This window comes from Corythoichthys intestinalis, chromosome 8, assembly GCF_030265065.1.
Source record: "Corythoichthys intestinalis isolate RoL2023-P3 chromosome 8, ASM3026506v1, whole genome shotgun sequence".
NCBI lineage: Eukaryota > Metazoa > Chordata > Actinopteri > Syngnathiformes > Syngnathidae > Corythoichthys > Corythoichthys intestinalis.
This window is the reverse complement of record NC_080402.1, coordinates 35,795,001-35,806,380: the sequence shown is the minus strand read 5'-3', so window position 1 is coordinate 35,806,380 and position 11,380 is coordinate 35,795,001. Positions and strand designations below refer to the sequence as shown.

Below are 11,380 nucleotides of genomic sequence, written 5' to 3'. Positions count from 1 at the left end.
AACCTTTGTGAACATTTGCACGCTATCTCCCTTCAAACCACAACATTTGTTGCTCACATGAATTATTTATATATGACAAATCGTAGCCAATAAAAAACAAGCGAACAACTACAAAATTACAAGTGTGAATGATAAAAAACACAACTATTCCTCCACCTAGCAATGTGAGGAATGTTCACGATCTATGTGTAGCGCCTTTCATTTTACAAGGCATACTTACATCATTGAAGGAGCACCCACATGAACCGGGAAACGCAGAACTGGAAATAAAAGCATGAGCAGTTTCCAAAATAAAAGTGCCGCTCTAAATAGACGGTAAATTAATTGAACGTCTAAACCAGGGGGCATCAAACTACGGCCCGCGGGCCGGATACATTTGGTTTGGCCCTCTGAACAATTTTTTTTTTTTTTTTAAGTGTTAGTTTTAGTGTTATTTCCTGGCTTTTTTCAGTGAAGAACCCAGAGAGGGTTATTTGGTTATTATCTAATTAATAGTTTATTATATTATATTATATTATATTTAGGGCTGTCAAACGATTAAACATTTTAATCGAGTTAATTACAGCTTAAAAATTAATTAATCGTAGTTAATCGCAATTAATCGCAATTCAAACCATCTATATAATATCCCATATTTTTCTGTAAATTATTGTTGGAATGGAAAGATAAAACGCAAGATGGATATATATATATTCAGCATGCGGTACTTAAGGACTGTATTTGTTTATTATAACAATAAATCAACAAGATGGCATTAACATTATTAACATTCTGTTAAAGTGATCCATGGATAGAAAGACTTGTAGTTCTTTATGAAAAATGTTAGTATAAGTTATAGAAATGTTATATTAAAACCCCTCTTAATGTTTTCGTTTTAATAAAATTTGTAAAATTTTCAATCAAAAAACAAACTTGTAGCCCGCCATTGTTGATGGCAATAATTACTTACACTATACAATCAGTCGCAAGCAAGCGCCAGCAGAGAGCAGCAAAACTCCGCAAAACACAATTAACAAGTGGGCCTTTCACTCTGTCATTTAAATCTGTCTGAGCTGGGCCAAGTGCGTTAATTGCGTCAAATTTTTTAACGGGATTAATTTAAAAAAATAATTAACGCCCGTTAACGCGATAATTTTGACAGCCCTATTTATATTATATTATATTATATTATATTATATTATATTATATTATATTATATTATATTTTCGGCTGTCAAACGATTAAAATTTTTAATCGAGTTAATCACAGCTTAAAAAATAATTAATCGTAATTACTTGCAATTCAAACCATCAATAAAATATGCCATATTTTTCTGTATTGTTGGAATGGAAAGATAAGACACAAGACGGATACATACATTCAACATACTGTACATAAGTACTGTATTTGTTTATTATAACAATAAATCAACGAGATGGCATTAACATTGATTAACATTCTGTTAAAGCGATCCACGGATAGAAGGACTTGTAGTTCTTGAAAGATAAATGTTAGTACAAGTTATAGAAAATTTATATTAAAACCCCTCAATGTTTTGGTTTTAATAAAATGTGTAAAATGTTCAAACAAAAAATAAACTAGTAGCTCGCCATTGTTGATGTCAATAATTACACAATGGTGCTGAAACCCATAAAATCAGTAGCACCCAAGCGCCAGCAGAGGGTGACAAAACACCAAAAAACGCAAGTAACACATTGACATGACACTGTGCTGTCATTTTAATCTGTTTGAGCATTTGCGTTAAATGCGTCAAATATTTTAACGTGATTTAATTAAAAAATTACCGATATATTACACGATAATTTTGACAGCCCTATGTATTATAATTTTTATTTTATTTACTTTTTGTTCCGTGAAGAATTCAGAAAGGGTTATTTGATTGTGGCTTTCTGAAAAACAATACATTTTTACATTTAGGCACTGCTGCAATCGTCACACTTTTTCTGTTACAAACTGACCCGGCCCCTCATCAGAGAAGGAAAGAGTTATGGCCCTCACAGGAAAAAGTTTGGGGACCCCTGGTCTAAACTATTAAACAACTTTAAAAATTCTTAACAGAAAGAAAATATATACCTTAATTTTCGGACCATAAGCCACTACTTTTTTCCCTCATATCAAACCTGCGGCTTAAAGTCAGTGCGGCTTATTTATTGATTATTTAGTTTAATAAGTAACTAACCATCATAATTATGAAATGACGCTTCCATGAGCATTAGTGAATACTTATGACAGATGTCATTAAGTGTCGTCCGGCAAATTATGTCACTCCATTTATGTCCAGCTCAGATCATTCATCCATTCAAAAGTGAGATAATTTGTCGGAAGACACAAAATGACATCTTTCATAAGCATTCATTAATGCTCATGGCAGTGTTATTTCATAATTATGATGGTCTTATTACAGTCTTATGGTGCTACTGTCAAATAAAATTTTACCAAATATAACTAGCAATTAATGAAACAACTGGAACAGTAACTCAAGAAATAATTAGCACAGAACATGAATTTTGGTTGTTATTTACATCTGTAGCTCTGCAATGCATGCTAGGAGGCATGGTGACGACAACAGTGTTGATGGCAGGTGGCAGCAGAGGTTGACTGTCTCCCCCAAGGGAGCAGTGATGGCCAAATGAGGCTTCTTGAAGCCATGACGCTTTGCAGCCAATTGGTTCAAAAGCATCTTATGATGCAAATGTCAAATAAAGTGTTACCTGTTAATATCTTTTGGTGTAAATATCCCAAAATACAGGGAGGACAGCTGCGGCTTATAGTCCAGTGCGGTTTATCTATGAACAAATGCCTATTTCATGTCAAATTTGGTGTGTGGCGGCTTAGAGTCACGTGCGCCTTATAGTCCGAAAATTGCGGTACATTATACAACTAGGTCAAATATTCAAGTTACAAAAAAATCTTTGCACATTAAGAATCATTGTCAACCCTACGTGAGTGACACTTAACAGAGACAATCTCTACCCCCACCTCCTCTTCCTTTTGCGGTTGCATGCAGTCAGTAACTGCGGTCTGCAGGGGGCATCATTGCAACACTAGTAGACAAACGTGTGCACCTCGAGTGCATGCGCCCCTAGCAATTTGCCGCCCCAGGCGACCGCCTAACTCGACTGTACCAGGAACCGCCATTGATTATTATGCCTGAGAGCTCAAGAGACCTACCGTAATCCCAAGTACACCCTTCACAAATTTATTTCATATCTACATTCTTGAAAGAAACTGTCTTTAGTAAAAGACAGAACACCCTGGACTTGTCGAGTTCATACAATGAAGGAAATACCAACATTCATTTAAACATAGAAGGTTTGCAGCAAACATCTCAAGGATTCCACCAGTGGACATATTGTACCAACTTCTACCTGTGTGGGAGGTTTTGCCCTTGTTCACAAAGCAAGCAACATAATGACGTGCACAAAGAAGTGGGGGAGGGAAAAAGGTACAAAGTATTCTCAACCTCATCCAAAACTTTTCAGATGTAGATTATGAATGGACAAAGAAGGCATTACTAGATAACACAATTTATTTAAGTTTTGAGACTACATACACATGAAAATGGATGAATATTTCTTTGCATCTCACTCACATGTTGCTTTCGGCTCCAGGAGGCAGTGTTTGCCTGCTGCCAATGACTGTATCAAAACACTGAGGCTCGATATGTGATCGGGGAACTTCTCACACACACTGTGAATAACTGTGCTGAAGGCATGCACGCGCTCCATAAGGCTCTGAGTAGCAGCATCCACCGATTGACTAGATGATGAGGGGCGATATTTTCCATCAGTCACTTCTTGGAGTTTCTTAGCCTTGCTCTGAAATTCCAACAGATGAGCTTGGTCCTAGATGGGAGGTTGAAAAGATGGGTGTGAATGGGATGATTTCACTGGTCAAATTGTAGCTCTATCCAGGGGTGCCCAACCGGTCCCCAAGGGCCGCTGTGGGTCCTGGTTTTTACGCCTACCGATCGACCACAGACTGTTTAACCGTTTCTGCTAAAACACACAACACCTGACTAAAATAAACATTACACTTGTGAAACACCAGATTAGTGCAAAGGTGTCTCCCTGTTTTGTTGGAAAAAATAATCCAGCGCCAACCGCGGCCCCATGTGGAATAGTTTGGGGACCCCTGCTGTATACAGTGCAAAAACACAGGAAATAGAATACCACATTTGCCAGCATTTACTAAGCCAAATAACATATTTTATATTATTAAACTGTTAACAGCACATCACGTAACAATGGAACAATAAAAAAAAAAAAAAATGCAATATACCGTATTTTTCGGACTATAAGTGGCCCAAAAATGCGCAATGAAGAGGGGGAAAAAAAAAACGCACCGGAGTAAAAGTCACATTTTTTGGGGAAATGTGCTTGATAAAATCCAACACATACAGTGTATCACAAAAGTGAGTACACCCCTAGCATTTCTGCATACAATTAAGTATATCTTTTCATGGGACAAAACTGACAAAATGACACTTTGACACAATGAAAAGTAGTCTTTGTGGAGCCTATATAATAGCGTTAATTTATTTTCCCCACAAAATAACTCAAAATATAGCCATTAATATCCAAACCCTTGGCAACAAAAGTGAGTACACCGCATGGGAACTACGTACATCCCTAAATGTCCAAATTGAGTACTGCCTGTCATTTTCCCTCCAAAATGTCATGTGACTCGTTACAGGAGTGCTGTCAGCATTGCTGCAGAGATTGAAGAGGTGCGTGGGGGGGGGTCAGCCTGTTAGTGCTCAGACCATACGCCGTACTCTACATCAAATTGGTTTGCTTGGCTGCCGCCCCAGGAGGAAGCCTCTTCTGAATACGGTACACTAGAAAGCCCACAAACAGTTTGCTGAAGACATGTCAACAAAGCACATGGATTAATGGAACCATGTCCTATGGTCTGATGAGACGAAGATTAATTTGTTTGGTTCCGATGGTCTCAAGCATGTGTGGCGGCGAGCAGGTGAGGAGTACAAAGATAAGTGTTTCATGCCTACAGTGTAGCATGGTGGTGGGAATGACCCCCCCCCACCACCACCACCTCTTCAATCTCTGCTGCAATGCTGACAGCACTCCTGTAATGAGTCACATGACATTTTGGAGGGAAAATGACAAGCAGTACTCAATTTGGACATTTAGGGATGTACGTACAGTAGTACCTGTGCGGTGTACTCACTTTTGTTCCCAGGGGTTTAGATATTAATGGCTATATAGAAGCAGCACACAGACTACTGCTTATTGTGTCAAAGTGTCATTTTGTCAGTGTTGTCCCATGAAAAGATATACTTCAATATTTGCAGAAATATGAGGGGTGTACTCACTTTTGTGATAGATTGTAGAACAGATATGTCATCTTGAAAGGTAATTTAACAAAAAAATACAATAGAGAACAACATGCCGTACAGTATGATAATGTTACATGATGCATGAACAACGAAATGCAAACATGCCCGGTATGTTAACGTAACATACAGTGGGGCGAATAAGTATTTAGTCAACCAACAATTGTGCAAGTTCCCTACTTGAAAAGATTAGAGAGGCCTGTAATTGTCAACATGGACATGGGTAAACCTCAACCATGAGAGATAGAATGTGGGAGAAAAACAGAAAATCACATTGTTTGATTTTTAAAGAAATTATTTCCAAATTAGAGTGGAATTGTGGAATATTTGGTCACCTACAAACAAGCAAGATTTCTGGCTGTCAAAGAGGTCTAACTTCTAACGACGTCTAACGAGGTCTAACGAGGCTCCACTCGTTACCTGTATTAATGGCACCTGTTTTAACTCATTATCAGTATAAAAGACACCTGTCCACAACCTCAGTCAGTCACACTCCAAACTCCACTATGGCCAAGACCAAAGAGCTGTCGAAGGACACCAGAGACAAAATTGTAGACCTGCACCAGGCTGGGAAGAGTGAATCTGCAATAAGTAAAACACTTGGTGTAAAGAAATCAACTGTGGGAGCAATTAATAGAAAATGGAAGACATACAAGACCACTGATAATCTCCCTCGACCTGGGGCTTCATGCAAGATCTCACCCCGTGGCGTCAAAATGATAACAAAAACGGTGAGCAAAAATCCCAGAACCACACCGGGGGAACTCGTGAATGACCTACAGAGAGCTGGGGCCACAGTAACAAAGGCTACTATCAGTAACACAATGCACCGCCAGGGACTCAAATCCTGCACTGCCAGACGTGTCCCCCTGCTGGAGAAAGTACATGTCCAGGCCCGTCTGTTGTTCGCTAGAGAGCGTTTGGATGATCTAGAAGAGGACTGGGACAAACCAAAATAGAACTTTTTGGTAGAAACACAGGTCCTCGTGTTTGGAGGAGAAAGAATACTGAATTGCATCCGAAGAACACCATACCCACTGTGAAGCACGGGGGTGGAAACATCATGCTTTGGGGCTGTTTTTCTGCAAAGGGACCAAGACGATTGATCTGTGTGAAGGAAAGAATGAATGGGGCCATGTATCGAGAGATTTTGAGTGAAAATCTCCTTCCATCAGCAAGGGCATTGAAGATGAGACCTGGTTGGGTCTTTCAGCATGACAATGATCCCAAACACACAGCCAGGGCAACAAAGGAGCGGCTTCGTAAGAAGCATTTCATGGTCCTGGAGTGGCCTAGCCAGTCTCCAGATCTCAACCCCATAGAAAATCTGGGGAGGGAGTTGAAAGTCCATGTTGCCCAACGACAGCCCCAAAACATCACTGCTCTAGAGATCTGCAAGGAGGAATGGGCCAAAATACCACCAACAGTGTGTGAAAAGCTTGTGAAGAGTTACAGAAAACGTTTAGCCTCCGTTATTGCCAACAAAGGGTACATAATAAAGTATTGAGATGAACTTTTGGTATTGACCAAATACTTATTTTCCACCATGATTTGCAAATAAATTCTTTTAAAAGCAAACAATGTGATTTTCTGTTTTTTCTGTTTTTTTTTCCCCACATTCTGTCTCTCATGGTTGAGGTTTACCCATGATGACAATTACAGGCTTCTCTAATATTTTCAAGTGGGAGAACTTGCACCATTAGTGGTTGAGTAAATACTTATTTGCCCCACTGTAGCTATTAAGACTTATTCAGATAGCATGTTCTTTACGCTATAGTTAACAAGTTTACCAAACCATCAATGCCACTCCAAAACACCACAATAACATGTGAAATTATATAACGTGTTAATAATTTCACACATAAATTGCTCCAGAGTATAAATTGCACCCCCAGCCAAACTATGAAAAAAACTGCGACTTATAGTCCGAAAAATACGCTAAGTTGCATGACAAGAATCAATCCTAAAAAAGTCAACGATGATAACAGTAACCTGTGCCATACCCTGCCTTTGATATCCTGGATGTTTGCTAGATCAGTTTCAAGAGCATCACTGGTGCCAGACAGATCCATCAGCTGCTGTTTCTCATGGGCAACAATGTTGCTCAGATTCACTTGGCTCTCCTGCAGTTCTTTTATCTCTTGGTCCCACTCTTTGACCATCTTAAAACACAATATGCCAGTTAATAACAAAATGAGACATGTATAGCTAGAGACATTCGTCCATCCATTTCCAACAGCACTTTTGCTCTTCAAGGTGCAGGAGCCGCTCCCAGCTGACAACAGGTGAAAAGCAGACTACACATTCACCTGGCCACCAGTCAGTCACAGGACAATCATTCGCTCTTACATTCACAGTCACTGAGTGGGAAACGGACCAATGCTGCCTTCATCGAAATTAGTGACTAGCAATAGACATTAAAAAAAAAAAGAAGTGATTACAACCCCCCCAACCTTTTGTGTTTCCTTTAATTTGCGGCGCAAGCCATCATTCATCAGATTGAGCTCGCCCTTCGTAATATGCTTTATATTACTGCGGGCCCGGGCATTGTGGCGTTCAATGATGTTTCCCCTCTTTTCCACAGCCGCAACACTATCTTTGACGAGCTGCTCCTGCTGCTTCATCAGCTGGTTGAGCTGCCGCTGTTAGGCACATAAAAAAACACCGGAGCAAAAAATAAATAATAATAAATAATAGAAACAAAAAATACATTTACAACATTTACAACTTACATTACAGTTGAGTAACTGCCGTGTACAGAAACCTGCAAATTTTATTTACTACTGTGCAATAGTAAACAGTAATATAGAAATATATTTTATGCAGTTGTACGTATGAAACTTTTTGGATTAGTGCATTGTTACCCAACAGAGACAAGTTCAGAAAGGCGTGGCAGTATGGAAGGTTTTGTTCTTCCAAAGAAATCTGTCCTTTTTTTGGTTATTTTTATGTCTATCATCCTCAAACATTTCTCACAGATACATCGTAAACAAATACAGTAGTAGCCAGGGGCGGTGGAAGCCACTCACAGCAGGGGGTGTTGAGGATCCAAAAACAGCTGTTTCGGTCCAAATTTGTCATGCCCGCACCTTTTCTCCATACAAGGCGTGCACAATGGCAGTACACGCACATGCTGGATAGTTTATGTACTGCTACTAAGCTACTACAAATACAGCGTTCTATTTCACCTACAGTGTGTGTTGGAGTTTTTGTATTGGAAATAAAAGCGCAAGTGGACTATAATGCAAATCCCCGCAGGTAGATGGCGCAATGACACACAAACACATTTGAAAACTAAAAGAGCCAATAAGCCTCGATTTAAAGCCCACTTTTTACAACACTCAAATAAATTGCACACGAATATCCAACAGCGCTCTGCACGTTGGCAGCTCAACAGCAACAACAAACAATAATATGGGTACAATGCTATATTAAATGCTATCATAATCATCTTCATTTTCGACCTCAAATTGAATTTTAGAAATATTTCGGTGTTTTTGTAAAGAAAAAATCGCTAATTCGCTTTTGCCCCATGTTAATACCTCCTCCGTCAACAATTAACTTTTCCGTTCCAATTGCGTCTTATCCAATGTGACCTGGTTGCAAGCAAGGTGTAAGGTGGTGACCATGTTATCAAGAAAAAAAAAAAAAAACTTTTTCAACATATATATTCAATCCCCAAAGTTAAATACGCTATTGTTTCAATGTTTTATTGATTTTTTTTTTAACAACAACAAAATCTTCCAACACTTTTTACACCCCAACACCAGGGGGTGCTGTAGCACCCTCAGCACCCCACTTCCCGCGCCACTGGTAGTAGCCTTATCTTAAGAGCTTTTAGCAATATTTGGCTTTGCTGAAATTTGAGAAGTCGAGGGTGTAAAACCCAGCTGTGCTAAAGTTCAATGACTTTGTTAAGGTATTGAACGCTAAATTTGAATCTTGAATTAAGATTAAATGTCCATTGTTTTGCCAATGAGGATATTTTTGATTGAGTCACTATAATTTCTTTAAACTATTATATGGGATACCTTATGATGTATTAGCAGTGCAACTGAACACGCTCCTATCTTTCAGAAGAACAAATGAGAATAATAATAAATGCATGTACCTCTCTACGGTGAATGTCATCCTTCATTATCTGGATGTCTGAATGACCCTCTCCCACAACTGAGAGAGTTTCTTTCATAAGGTGGGTCTTCTTTTCCCACAGCATGATCTGTCGCCTGTCACATAGCACACATGAAAGTTTGCATGTATCGAGAAACATATACCGTATTTTTCGGACTATAAGTCGCACCTGAGTATAAGTCGCACCAGCCATAAAATGCCCAACAAAGAGGAAAAAAAAATATATAAGTCGCACTGGGGTATAAGTCGCATTTGTAAGGGAAATTTACTTGATAAAATCCAACACATAGAACAGATATGTCATCTTGAAAGGCAATATAAAATAAAAATACAATAGAGAGCAACATGCTGAATAAGTGTGCAGTGTGATACTGTTACATGATGCATGCGAACGTGGCCGGTATGTTAACGTAACATAGCTATTAAGAGTTATACAGATAACTATAGCATAAAGAACATGCTAAGAAGTTTACCAAACCACCAGTGTCACTCCAAAACACCAAAATAACATGTGAAATGATATCATAATGTGTTAATAATTTCACATATAAGTCGCTCCAGAGTATAAGTCGCACCCCCAGCCAAACTATGAAAAACCTGCGACTTATAGTCCGAAAAATACAGTACACTTCTTTGTTAAAAAAAAATAAAAAAATAAAAAAAATAAATTAAAAAAAATAAATTAAAAAAGGCCAATTCATATTTAACAACTGACTCGGACTCCAACAAACTGTTGAGAAGTTTCTCCTTTTCACCCTGGGTCTTCTCCAATTTCACCTCCATCTCTATAGACTCCCGCTCAGCCTCCTAAACATTCAGTATAACAAAGCATTAACATTCGACAGCACTGGTATGATACAAACAAGACGTTTGCTGGTTCAAGAAAGAGTATGCCTTAAGTTTGTGAATAAAGTCCGCCTCTATGAAAGCATTCTCCTGTTCCAAAGCATGCTGCAACTGGGCGTTCTTGCTCAGAAGGGTGTTGAGCTTCAGCAAGTCTCTTTGAAGCATCTTCCTGTTCTTCTCCACATCATTCTCCTCACGGTGCATGACTTCAAGCTGGCCTGGTGGTGTCAAATTAAGTGTTTCACCTCAAGAATTATTTTTTAAAAATTTCAAATTGGATATTACCGTATTGGCCAGAGTATAAGATTAGACGACCCCCCCTCTTTTTCAAGATTCAAGTTTGAAAAAATTCGTAAATGAATGGCCTCTGGTTTTTGAAATGTAAATAAACCAATCTATTGGGATAAAACAACAAAATTGCAATAACTGCATCAACCATCAAAGCGAAGTATAACTGTAACTGTAGTCTTGGAACAAATCTGAATAAGGAAAAACATAGCGATAAAATAATGCAAACTGGTTAAACTTGAGAGTAACTGAGATCTGTCATGACGGAACATCGCTTCAATGATATCTGGCGCCATCTAGCGTCGTGAATGGGTATAATGTCTAGACCGCGAATATAAGAGGACCCCCACTTTTTCAGTCTTATTTTAATCCAAAAAAACACTGTCTTATATTTGGGCCAATACGGTATTTAGAAAAAACATTGTCACAAAATATGCAACGTACGCTCCAGATGAATCTTCTTTTGACAGATTACTGTGTACTTTGCCTGAAGTTTGTTGTAGTCCTTGTTGTTTTCCTGAATCTCTAGAGCCAGTCCTACAAGTGTTCCCTGGTTCTTTAACCACAGTTGTTGATCATTCTTGATTTTTTCTGATAATTCCTCAGTTTCTGTCTTTATTGCCTTTATTTTGATTTGCAGAGGACCAAGGTCTTCATGCTGGGAAACAAGCACAACACATTTTAAATGTAAATTCTGGAGCTAGGACACATACCAAAAAGGGTGTCAAACTAATCAACATCAATAGCTCTATTATATTT

The 11,380-nt window shown here is 38.6% G+C and overlaps 1 protein-coding gene across 4 annotated transcripts in view; it reads right to left on the bottom strand.

The window, feature by feature from the left end:
• The window catches only part of LOC130920947 (coiled-coil domain-containing protein 40-like), a 45,584-nt gene that overhangs the window by 21,894 nt on the left and 12,310 nt on the right, over positions 1-11,380 (bottom strand). For 3 of the 4 annotated variants that reach the window (XM_057844512.1, XM_057844510.1, XM_057844511.1), the window contains exons 13-19: positions 11,066-11,279; positions 10,382-10,551; positions 10,203-10,294; positions 9,468-9,582; positions 7,810-7,998; positions 7,360-7,518; positions 3,593-3,845 (exon numbers count right to left, since the gene is read on the bottom strand). In XM_057844512.1, the coding sequence (XP_057700495.1) occupies positions 3,593-3,845; positions 7,360-7,518; positions 7,810-7,998; positions 9,468-9,582; positions 10,203-10,294; positions 10,382-10,551; positions 11,066-11,279 (1,192 nt within the window). Of the gene's footprint in view, positions 1-3,584; positions 3,846-7,359; positions 7,519-7,809; positions 7,999-9,467; positions 9,583-10,202; positions 10,295-10,381; positions 10,552-11,065; positions 11,280-11,380 lie in introns of those variants that run through there. The other variant, XM_057844513.1, reaches the window with a different exon arrangement.